At 36.4% G+C, this 12,975-nt stretch overlaps 1 protein-coding gene across 5 annotated transcripts in view; it reads left to right on the top strand.

The window, feature by feature from the left end:
* SKAP1 (src kinase associated phosphoprotein 1) overlaps nucleotides 1–12,975 on the top strand; it is a 266,959-nt gene that overhangs the window by 60,047 nt on the left and 193,937 nt on the right. For all 5 annotated transcript variants that reach the window (XM_080682152.1, XM_080682154.1, XM_080682151.1 and 2 more), the window contains one exon: nucleotides 7,426–7,542. In XM_080682152.1, the coding sequence (XP_080538278.1) occupies nucleotides 7,426–7,542 (117 nt within the window). The remainder of the gene's footprint in view (nucleotides 1–7,425; nucleotides 7,543–12,975) is intronic.

Genomic DNA, 12,975 nt, shown 5'->3' with positions numbered 1-12,975 from the left:
GGAGTCCTTGGTTAAGGTGGGATTGGGGTATGGAGAGGCTGAATCTTGTCACCCTTTGCCATTATACCCTTAGTGATCTTGGAGGTCTGTATTACTCACAAAGAAAACTCTCCTTTTATGCAGTATGTTAAAAGGTGTTTTACATTTTCCAGGTCTGCTCATCTAACCTGTAAATCATTCTTTATTATATGTTGTGTTATTTTTACTCCTTGGGTGTGTGGAAAATTGTTCTTATATCTACTCATAGCCTGTACATCATGTAGTCCCATTCTTCTTTAGCAGAAGATATTGGAATCCAAGTGGCCTTACAGTTTTTCTTAAAAAGAAGTAATGTTGGTACAAATGATCCTAGAATGCATCAGGACTATAAGTGGATGCCACAGTCTTACTACAACTTGTCATTTGGGAAAAAGAAAAGGAAGAGAAAAGAGAGCAAGATGAACCAATAGTAATAAAATCACTACATTTATGTGGGATTGTATATTTTTCAACCTATTTTCCTACTGTGAGACTTAAAGCATGATAGTGCTGGAAAGGAAATAACATTCTTCAACTACACCAGGTCAAAACTATATTTGGGTGTGGAACATGTTGGTTCATTTTATGTGAAGCAAGGCCAAAATACCTAGGATCCAATAAAATCAAACAGGAGATGCAGGAAAATATTAATATAGTTATCTGACTAAACCCAAAGTAGTTGTATTAAATTCTGTAAGCATGAAATTCATGCCCGAAAGTGGTATTTAAAAAAAAATCACTGCAACAATACTACTGCAGTAAGTTTGAACCTTTGAATAGGGCTAACTCCCTCTTGAACAAATCATTGACCACGTTCAGCTTTGTCTATCAGTACCACGCCTAATATGATTACTAGTATTACTACTACTTATAATAATTTATACTTTTGATTATAGATTTACTTTCCTGAAGTAAGAAAATAATAATTTATAGCACATGCCACAAATCCAAGTCATTCAGTATGCTTTGCCCTTGAGTAATGACCGTAATTTATAAAGCATGCAGATTTGGAGACTGTACAGCTCAGTGGGTTAGAACAAGAGGTTTGAAATCAGACAAGGTAGGGTCAACGTCTGGCTCTGCCACTTATGAGTCACTTATGTGACTTTGGGTAGGCTATTGAATATCTGTGTCTCATTTTCTTTTTCTGCAGCTTTGAGATAATAGTATATCACCGGATTATTTTGAGAATTAGATGAGATAATACATGAAAAGTCTTGACCCAGAGCCTGTAGCCAGTAGGAGCTGCTTCATAGCAAAAAATAAAACACTAAGAATATAGAGGTCCAAGGAAAACAGAACCAGGTAATGATTGCCTGGTTGTTACATGATAAATGCATTCATTGTACAGTATATTCATCCACATACTAGCAAATACCTATGTTTACATGTTTTGAATTCTGTCAAATGCCATTATTACTGAAAATATACTAACTCAGCAGGTTCCATTTTAGCAGCAGTTGAACAATAACGGTGGTAGATGGAATGTGTTAGTGTAAAGCCAGAATGATTGCTGACAGGCTGTAATTTGCTTTATGAAGTGTGTGTTGTCACATATACAATTATCTGGTTTGTATTTGTTGCTGCCAGCCCTCCAGTTCGTTAATGTCCAGGAGTTATGCCTTTATGTGAAACCTAAGAAGGGTTAAAAAAAATCTCAGCTTTTTTAGGGGGGCGAGGGAGAGCAGAAGGGTTTGTTCCCATGGTGGCTACCTTTTTTTTTTTTTTTTTTTTTTTTTTCTGTTTTCTTTTTTAAGAACTAGGATGATGCTATACACTGCAGCCCACCCTACTGGTCAAAAGGAAAAACTGCATTATAAAGGACCATTTTCTTGAAGGAGAGAGGGGAGAAAAGAACTTTTCAATTGGCTCCCACAGGCATCTTCCTGAACAACCCACCTCGGACAGCTGTAGCTCATTTTGGAAATATTATTAAGCATGCTGCCCTTTTGGTTATTGGATTCACCGGTGTTGTAGTGATTGTGCTATAAGTGTCTACTCACTTTGGTTCCATTTCTGATCATTCAGATTGTGCTTCTCTCTGCACATGGCATCCCGAAAGCTTCTTAAGAGGTTTGTTATTCTTAGCATGATTCTATCATTAGTAAACAGTATTCTGTGTTAAAAACTTAGTTTTAGGCTCAATATATTTCTTGTCCATTCAAGACTCGTTGGAGCAACTGATAAAAAGAATGATAAATGGAAACTTTCTTTACCTGGCCCATCATTTGTTCTGTAGATTTAATGGCATTCAGTACTATTACACTCACTGCTAGGGCCTTGGCGGGGGCGGGGGGGGGGGGGGCGGAAGAATATTTATACATTGAGTTATGGTTACATGTAGGAGAAAAAAAGAGGGATGGGCAGGAAGTCAGACTGTATAGAACAGAGAAGAATTTGAGACCTTCACTACATATGGATTAATCACAAGAACTAACCACGCAAATCCAAATGGGTATTTAGAAACCAGTGAAGCCTCTAAGATGTTCTGTGGAGGAACACCATATATTTTCTAATGCATGAGTATGTGCAAAAGGGTATGTAATTTATAATGGAAGTGTTGACAGAACTTTAGCTTTGGTGTTGCAAATGTGCTCCATAATATATTTACATGTGAGTAACGTTTCACACATATGGACACATGTGTACCCAACGTATTTTTTTAGTTGGTGTTATATCCAATAATTTAGGTAAATGGTTGCAATAAGGAATAATAAGCTGCAGTTTTGCTAATCTTACCATAGTTCAGCTTTGGGAACTGCATTACTATTAAATTGGTCAATGAAAATTTGGCAATATTAATGCTATCAAGCATGAAAACTAACTGGATTTGGATCAAGGACCTTTATTTATAGCATTTTACGTAGGACTGATTAGTTTAAAGGCAGAGCTGTATGTCTCATGGGTTTTTAAATATTAAATAGAGTCAGAAGTCATGTGTTCCCTTCCAACAGCAACAATAAAAAAAAACAAAAAATTGCAGATAATTTTACATTAATTTCAATTTCCTTATATTACCCAAAGATGCTTGATGAAGTAATAGCAAACCCTATAAAGTTTTTAACCACACTGTATAAACAGTTGGTTGCAGATGTGAAAAAGCCTTAATAATACAGCTCACAGTTAATTAGAAGAGAAGTAAAAGATGATGACTTTATACTTACATGAAAAAATCATTGAGCCTTTACATATTGAATAAGCAAACATGTTTATGTTTTATTTGTTATTCTCATGTTATTTTTTATGCTCATACTACTTTCTTTCTTTTTTCATTTCCTTCTCATTTCTTTGGTAAAATTGTCATTATGGCCTGTTTTTGTCCCTAAATAGTACCTGTAAGTTTAGGATCAGATGGGTTTGTTGTGAGTCAAAATAGTTACAAGGGGAACATCATCATGGTTCATTTTCCTCCCTGTTTTATTTGGAATTGAATTAGGAAATGAAAGGTTTTAGCAGTTTAATTCACTTCTCCATAAAGTTTATGGAGCAGCAACAGCTGGTTGAATCCATGGCAGAAAAATCCAACTTCTAGTGTCCAAGCTATTGTTTTAGAATTAAGTGGGGGTGGGGAGGGAGAAACTCATTAACTGTTAATGAAAACACAGGGGAAAAAACAAATAGCACAGAAACCCTAGCAAATAATTACCTTACACCTAACACAAAGCTACTTTATCTTTCTGCTCCAATCCCTAAGAAATTCCCAACTTATCACTCTGTAGAGCATGAATGAAATTGAGTTTGACTCTCAGGAAAGAACAATAGAGAATGTCCCCCTTATAGGCCCCTCAGCACAATACTCAGTGGAGAAGCTGACATTGAATGTACTAAGGAGTGTATCTAGCGCCCAATTCTTATGACACTTAGGATGAAGGAGCAAATTATCAGCTAATAGCAGGTGAACCCTTGATATAGTTCCCCCAGATCTTGTTTAGAAATACAAAGAGAAGGGACCGGAGGTAGTGGATGTGATGAATGGAGATACTGTGTGTTAGAATATATATGTCTGTATAGAAATACATTGATTCTGAGTGAGTTGCAATGGGAAAGTGTGTCTCTAGTGGCAAGGGTTCTTGCTTGTGAGAAAGCCACTCTAAGCAGATGGAGTTTTGAGCCCTAATTGGAGAGCTGCTGGAGTGGAAATGTCTGTCACTATAGTTTGTGATCATTTATGTCTGATCCCACTGGACTATCGTAGTGGCCACTTGGAACTGCGACTCTCAGAGCTATAGATGAATCCAGAGATCACTTGCGGTTATGTTTTAACAAAAAATGATGTTATAAACGTAAACAAATCCAAAATGACCACAGTAATTGCTGGTTCTTCTATAAAACTTTTCACCCATGCATCTTGAGTAGTTGTAATCATTTTAATTACATGGGAGTGTCTATTTATATGGTGTTAAAGGCCTTTTTCGGTGTACGCCCAAGGGAGTTGGGCCACTTGATATAACACTAAAAACACTTACAGCAACATTTCCATCATCAGGAACTCATTATGCTTGGATGTAAAAACATATTTTCAAATATTTCCCCCACTGCGACCATTTTTAATACTGACCTCAGCTCTGTTTTCCTTGCGTTGTGTACCTTTGTTGTTATATGCTTTATGGAGGCATGGTCTTGTATTTGGCTGTTAAAAGCCTACCTTGGGGAACCATGTTCAGAAACCATAGGAGTCATGTGGAAGTGACGTTTCCATCTGAAGTTGGTGGATCAGATGCCAAATCCAGGCAGGTATTTGGGTAAGACTTTAAAGCTCTCCCTGACAGCGTGGCTCAGTGGTTAAGCATAGACCTATGAACCAGGAGGTCACAGTTCAGTTCCTGTTGGGCACGGGCCCAGGTTGTAGCAGCTCAATCCACAGTGTGGGGCGTGCAGGGGGTGGCCAGTCAGCGATTCTCTCTCATCGATGTTTCTATCTCTCTTTCCCTCTTCCTTCCTCTCTGAAAGCAATAAAAATATATTTTTTAAAAAAATGGAAGCTCTAAATGCAATTGGAGTAGATCCTGGAACAGAAAAAGGACATTAATGGGAAAACTGGGGAAATCCAAATAAGGTCTGTGGTTAACTGATGTACCAATGCTAAATTCTTGGCTTTGACAGATATACCCTAGTTACATACTTAGTTGACATTCGGGGAAACTGGATGAGGGGTATACCGGAATTCTCTTTACTATCTTTGAAATACTTATAATAAATCTAAATTATTTCAAAATAAAAAGTTCATTAAAAAGCAACAAAGCAAAGCAAACCCCTACCTGATGTGCTTATTTAAAAGAAAAATAAAACCTGGGATGCTAGAATGTATAAGAGAGTAGATTTGTCAAATTTCTGAAGCAAGCAGAAAACTGTGTCTAGAATGTTAGTTGATAAATAATGTTCAGTATATCCTACAAATGTTAAATGTTGCATGGCAGCCCAAATGATTTATTTTTTTAAAAATTGAATTTGGTTTGGCTCAGAATTTTTAAATTGCTTTAACTTCACAGCTCACTTTCAGGTCACCTGCCAGGCAGTCTATTTAGGTCGTGTTGATAATATAATTTCAGTGAATTTGCAGTGATGCAAAGTTTGCGTAGTTTAATCCTCAGTCCACTATTTGAGATTGAGATTTTTTCTGGTTATGATGGAAGTTTTATAGTGATACTTTAAGCATAATCATAAGCTTTCTATCCTGCTCAGTAACCTAATAAAGGAGAGCATTTCTTGTGGCTCTGGCCAGTGACTGTTATATGAAATGTTGTTTGTTTTTCTTTTTAATTTTCTTCTCCACAATAAACTCCACAGTTTATTTCTGAAGTACTATATCTGCCAGGTGTTCTGCTCAGTTATGAATATCTACCTTGAGCATAGAAGCGTCTAGATATGATCATCTAATTTATGGAAGGAGAAGGCTACAGCCATCCTTTAAAAAAAAAAAAAGAATAGTTTATTGATTTTTAGAGAGAAAGGAAGGGAGAGGGAGAGAGAAGCATCCATGAAAAAGCACAACATCGATAGGCGGCCTCCTGCACGCCCCCATACCAGAGATCGGGCCTGCACCCCGGGCATATGCCCTTGACAGGAAACTGAACCGGCAACTTCCAGGTGCAAGGGATGCCTCACCAACTGGGCCATACCGGCCAGGCTGCTATTCTTTGGTGGTTGTTGTTGTTGTTGAATTTATTGGGGTGACACTGGGTAATAAAACTATACAGGTTTCAAGCGTACAACTCAAATAAAACATCATCTACATACTGTATCGTGTGCTCAGCCATTCTCTTTCTATCATTTTATATCCTCCCCATCCTTCTAGTTTAATTGTAGGAAATAAACCTTTAAAGTGAAGCAATACAGATTCTATGTAGGTTGTTTGGTTTCACTGCTCCCTCGTTGAAATCCAGGGCCAAAACTCTACAGTGTTTGCTGAGATTAGCACTGGTGATTTCCTCTGGAAATTAGTATTTGAAATAATATTAAATTCGGTTGAAAATCCCCTTTTCATGTTTGTGAAATGAACTGAGCAGCTGTTGGTGTCCTTTTATCAGCAGACTGTACCTCTGTTTAGGGGATTTTAAGGAAAGCCATTTGCAACGCAGAGCCTTTTCTTCCGGTTCCTGAATGAGCTAACGTCTTCCGCCTGAACCTTTTAAAGTATCATAATAGCATGGGCCACTTCTACAAAATATAATCCAATGTATGTTGAAAACACCCAGAAGAGATTAGCATTGTTTTAATTGCATAATTCAGTATTGTATATACATTACCTTTCATCAAAGCCATTTTGCAGAACAAATATTACCTTCTTAGGGCTTTTAGAATTCCTAAGAGGTTGGCTGCATAGGCTGTAAACTAGAATTATAAAGAGAGAACTTTCTTAAGATTGCAAAACAAGTAGTGATTGAAATTGGAATAGAATCCGGCAAAGGCCAGGTTCTCCATATTTTTACTTCTCTTATTTTTCAGAACAGGAAAGCATATTGGCCTTGCTCCATTATATTATGCATGGAAGGTTAACCCTTTGTGTAATTTAGTCTATTTCATTTGGAAATATAAAGAGAAAGAGGCATTCATGATCAAGGTCATAATTAATGGAGATATAGTATCTATGGATACATATTTATATTGCTGTATTTTCATTTTAAGCGTGGTGGAGAAGCTTTCCTCTGGGGACAAGAGGTCTCCCCACTCTAAGCTAACAGCTACTAAGCTCTAGTTAGAGAGTAGTTGAATGGAAAACTTCCCATCCAGGTAAGTTGGTTTTTGAACTTATTTATCTGTTTCTCATATGTTAATGGATAGTGGCCATGTCCATCAAGATATAGCTTTTGCTGTATCTTTTTATGTGAATACCAGAAGAAATATACAAAGACCTTTATAAAGATGCCCAAAGTATGACCTTGCTTTGTTTTCTTTTTTGTCCCTCAGGGGAAGACCAAGCTGAAAACTACCTTGGACAGGACAGCTCCGATGATAATCACAGTGGAATTCATGGCCCTTCTCTCACCTCAGATGCACCCTTTTTGCCAGATTATCAGGATGAGGGTGAGTGTCATTTTTCTGGATTTTGGCTCATCATACTTTGTTACTTTTTATCCTGGTGTCTTTGCCCTTTGTCATTTGACTCAAGCAGCCTTTGGTGTGGGTTCTCTGAATTGGTAATCACTCGTTTGCAAAGAACTATTTGTTTCATTGTGGTGCTGGGCCTCCTGGTAATTCAATACTTCTGAAGTTAATGTATTTAGAAAAACACTAATTCCATATTGAAGCAGGAAGACATCATTATTGATCTTTTTATAAGAACTGTAGCTCAAAAGCTAAGAGGGCATTTTAAGATTGCTGGGCCCAATTTACCATTCTCTCAGATTTTTTAGCTTCATAGAGTTGCATGAGAATTAGAGCTTTCATTTAATGGTTATTGGATTATTGATTTATTGTTGATTATTTGAAATTTTAAGCTCATCATATTATAATAAGATATCCTTTTTACCCATTCTTTCCACATGCCCAGCCATATTGGTGTTGTTCAAGGGGAAGCCACATGAAACACAATGCAAATCTTCCTGGAGCATCAATTTTACTTGGAGATTTAGGAAAGGGAGGATTTAAATAATTCAACTGTTATGAATATTATTTTTACATTAAAACACATTGCTGTGTAATAGAGTCAGATGCAAAATGTAGATGAATTTTTAAGATACATGAATATAAAAATTCGGCTTGGTGGCTGCCAGTTTCTGGCTCAGACTCAGATATCCCAAGGGTGGGGGTTCACTGTGCCTCTCTGGCGTCTGGCCACTTGAACAGAAGGTTTGATCATCACTGATGCACACGGTTATCTTATCAACATCTCTCTTGTGCCTTTCCAGTGGAGGGAAAAGGTAGAGATGCTGCTAAACTGAATATTAAATTGGAAGCTTACTACTCACTTAGGAGTTGGGAGTAAAGTTGGTAAATTATTCCTTATTTCTCTTTATTAGTCCGCAATCTTTCAATTTATTTTTCTTCCAAATTTCCCTACGACTTTGGCATTTTCCAAGAGTTCTTAATCTCTATATTCCCTTCTATTTTCAATTTATCCATAAATTCTTACTTCATTTAGCTCGTTTGGTGATTCATATTTTCTCCTTTACATTGACCTGATAACCTCCAGTATGGGATTCAATCACACAGAAACATTTTATTTTGTTTGAGCTTTGTAAACTAGCACAATTAGTAATATGCACATTTTAGAAATTGGGCCTTGTAAGGTGAGATGTGTATATTGGTTCAGGTATGACACTAAAAACATTGTTTGGATTGAGAGCTTAATAATTACATTAGTAGCTGATTAATAATTGAAGAAAATTAACAGTGCAAAACATTTAAAAAAAAACCTGTCATTTGTTTTTGATTAATCTAATGCTTGACAGAATTAGAACAATAGTACCTCATTAATCCATAAGTCACTTATTTGGTATTCCCAATTTCCCCAAACACAGCTGAAAACACAACAAGTAAGCCCCTAAGTAGAAAGAGATGTTCCTGGGTCCTGTGTTAACACTTACGTACCTTATATGTGAGAGAGCCCCCGAGGCCTTCACTGATTTCTCAGCCCACAGTGAGTGAAGCATCAAATTAGAAGAAGGGGTCCTGTCGAGACATCAATTGAGGTATAATCAAATAACACTGAGGTAAGAAACAGAAAAACAATTAAAAATTTATATAGAAAACAAAATTTATAATTAAAACAAAATTTATATGGAAACTTTAAAAAAGCTGTCTGGGGACATATTGTATTACAGAGAGAAACAGCTCAAACTCTCTAATAGCTCAGTACCTTAATAAAGTGAAACTTTTTAGCTAGCATTTATTGAGCCTTGTATCTATGTTCTAAGCACTTTGAGTATATCATTATTTAATCCTCAGAACAGCCCTAAGAGGTAGATATTAGGATTTATCTTTATTTTACAGATAAGGAAGTTGGTACCAAGGGAAGTTAACTTGTTTAAGATCACACAGCTAGTAAGTAGTAGTGCCAGAATTTATACTTACGAAGTCTGGTTCTAGAATCTCTGTTCTTAACCACTCTATTATCCTTACTATTATCCTCATCTAACTTATCCAAAAAGATGGATTCATGTTCCAGAAATTTTGGTTAAGACTATACAGATACACATGGCATGTTTGGAAATATTTTCATTAAAAATAGTTGAAATTTAAAAAAAATTTAGTGTTGCCAGACAACAGTGTGGTGGTTGCCAGAGGGAAGGGGGTGTTGGGGTGAGGAGGGGACCTAATATATGATGATGGAAGATGGTTTGACTTTGGGTGAGGGGCATACAGTACAATATACATATATGGTTTCATAGAAATGTACATTTGAAACCTATATCATCCTATTAGCTAATGTCACCCAAATAAATTTAATAAAACTTAAAAAAAAATCATGTTGACATTTTTCTATTATCTGGAAAGCTCCAAAGAGGAGAATTCTGTTCTATAGTGGTTTCCCATAACAGAGGAGTTAACTATGTTAGTAATATTAAATTCTTAATATATTTTTATTTTTAATTCTGTGCATAAAAGTTAAAAGAATTCCCAAAGAGGCAGAGTCAATGGTAGAGGTAAGAATAGGTCTGTTTAAATGTGTTAAAAATTTAATTGTAGGATGGTGAGATAATGTTTAAATATGAGTTTCTGTAAGGCATTGATTCTAGTACATGCCTGAGTACTTGATAAATAATGAACACAATACATGTTTGTTTCCTTCCCCTGGAAAAATAAAAGTGTATACATTTTCTGTGAAATTTAAGAGAAGGTTAGAAAGATGTTAAAGTTTTAAGTAAACGTATCCTGCTTAACTAGATTTTACCATTATAGAGAACAGTAACGCTTGACACACTACTTATTCATTATTTTTACAAACACTTATTTAGAGATTATAAGGTAATATCAAGTCAATATGCTAAGTTGTAAGTGAAATATGCAGCTAAAAAATCAGACACAGTCCCTCTCCTCATGGCGCTTACCATCTCATTGGGAAAACACACTATTAATAAGTAGACCAGCTCTAGCCGGTTTGGCTCAGTGGATAGAGCGTCGGCCTGCAGACTGAAGAGTCCCAGGTTCAATTCCGGTCAAGGGCATGTACCTTGGTTGTGGGCACATCCCCAGTAGGAGGTGTTCAGGAGGCAGCTGATTGATGTTTCTCTCTCATCGATGTTTCTAACTCTCTATCCCTCTCCCTTCCTCTCTGTAAAAAAAAAAATCAATAAAATATATTTTAAAAAAATAAGTAGACCAGCAAATATAAAGTCAGTGTCTTCAGTTGCTGGTGAGATAGTTAAGGGCATCCTTTTAAAAAAAAGATACTTTACCTTTCTTTGTAGTGCCATTATCTTAGGCTTTTGGAATCTTATCTTTATTAGATAATGAAAGGTCACTGTTAAAATAATTCATTTTTGTTGCTTTCCACCTCCAACTAGTGTCCTAAAGGTACAATTATAAAAGGACACATGGTCTGACCCATCCACCCATAGCTTCAGTGATGAGAAGCAATAAGCATGGTGCGTGTCATGTTTGGGACATGCTTTTGTGAGAACTACAAAGAGATCTGGAAGAATATAGAAACCTGGCCAGGTGCACAGCAAAAAAAATGAAAACCAGGGTTACAGGCTAAACCATGCATAAAAATGAGAGCATGTTGCCACCTCCTCACAATTCCTTCTTCTTTTCCTTTGTAAATGCCCTCAAACAAGCGCATAGCCCCACCATTAGAAATGAAAACTTGCTAACAAGTAATAACATTTAGATTTCTAAACCTAGGGAGTCACACTTTCTACCATATTGAAGGGGAAAAAATTAGTATGAAATGCGGAATACAATAACTTTACAAGTGTCAGCCAGCTATGAAGCCCATTGCTTTCATGGTCCAAAATATACCATGGATTTTAGTGTGTCTGTAAACTTACTTTATTAGTATAATGAACAACCCCTATGTACATACATTTTTTAAAAGATGGATTGGGGAAAGAAATTATTCTATAGGGTATAGTGACTCCTTCTGGAAGAAAAAGAAAAACATTTTATAAGAGATGAAGCTTAAAATCCTATATAATAAAAGCCTAATATGCTAAGTGTCTGACTGTTCATTCGACCATTCAGCCAGTCGCTATGATGCGCACTGACCACCAGGGCATAGATGCTCTGACCAGTAGGTTAGCTTGCTGCTGGGGTCCAGCCGATTGGGACTGGGCCACACGGGCCAGACACACCAATAGGGTTCCTCAGTCCGGCCTGTGGGGATGGGGCCGAAACTGGCTCTCCGACATCTTCCGAGGGGTCCCGGATTGCGAAAGGGTGCAGGCCAGGCCGAGGGACCCCACCAGTGCACAAACCAGTGCACTGGGCCTCTAGTATATAATAGTATATTATTTATTATGTACTATGTATTATTACATTCTAATTAAGGTAAAGGGAATGAATGGATATGGGACAGATATATCTGAAAAGAAGTGGGAAAGAATGTTTTTAGAGTTTATTTTTACATCAGGAAGTTGAAGGTTTAGGGAAGGTTGTTATTCTCTAGCAAAATGAAACATAGATTTGGAAACGTAAAGACCTATAACCATCTTTGGAAAAGAGTAATAATGACTAAGTGAAGAGCGTGGAATTGATCAATTTATTGTATGCTACTTGATTTAAAAGAAATTTCAGACCTGCTATAGCACCAATAGTGGTCATCTTCAACTCCATGCCTTTTCTGAAAGGTCCATTAAAAAGCATATAGAATATTTGAAAATAAAGAGAATAGTTTTTTTTTACAGCTTTATCCGCCCCCCACCCCCGCTTTTTCCCACACTTCCCTGCTTTCATTTGATTCTGAAATAGAAGTTGGTTTTGGATTTAATATTATTAATAACAGTAGACTAACTCTTGTTGATTGTTGTGTGTTTTATTTCTATAATAATAATAGGAAGAAGATATTTTAATATCTTTCCTAATAGGAGGAAGAATATATTTTAAACAAAACTATTTTAATATTGTGAAATAAAAATGAAGGTTTAAGTGGTTGATTAGATTTTTGTAGCTAGAATTCAAGTATGTCTTGAATTTCATTTTACCAAAGTTGGAGTCATGAAATCTGGGAGTTGGAATGAGTGTCATCTAGCAACAAGAACCATGTATTGAGCGCTTACTATTCAGTACAAAATGCTTTATATGGATTATCTTATTTAATTCTCAAACGATCTGAGAGTTAGTCCCATTTTACAGGTAAAGAAATTGAGGTTTAAAGAAATTCAGTGAGTTGGTAAAAAGGATGATGTCTAAAACAGGGGGCCTAGGGTAGGGATTGAATTTCAATAAATTCCACTGCTTTAAGAAGAGCTCTGATTAGCTGGATATTTGCCCTCGGAAACATCCATTCTTATGGGCTTTACATCTCATTACCCTATTGCTTTTATTCCATTGAATATAATGTTCATTTTAAAAATA

The sequence above is a fragment of the Plecotus auritus genome (genome assembly GCF_963455305.1).
Source record: "Plecotus auritus genome assembly, chromosome: 7".
NCBI lineage: Eukaryota > Metazoa > Chordata > Mammalia > Chiroptera > Vespertilionidae > Plecotus > Plecotus auritus.
Note: the sequence above shows the minus strand (reverse complement) of the source record. Positions and strands in the feature narration are given on the sequence as shown.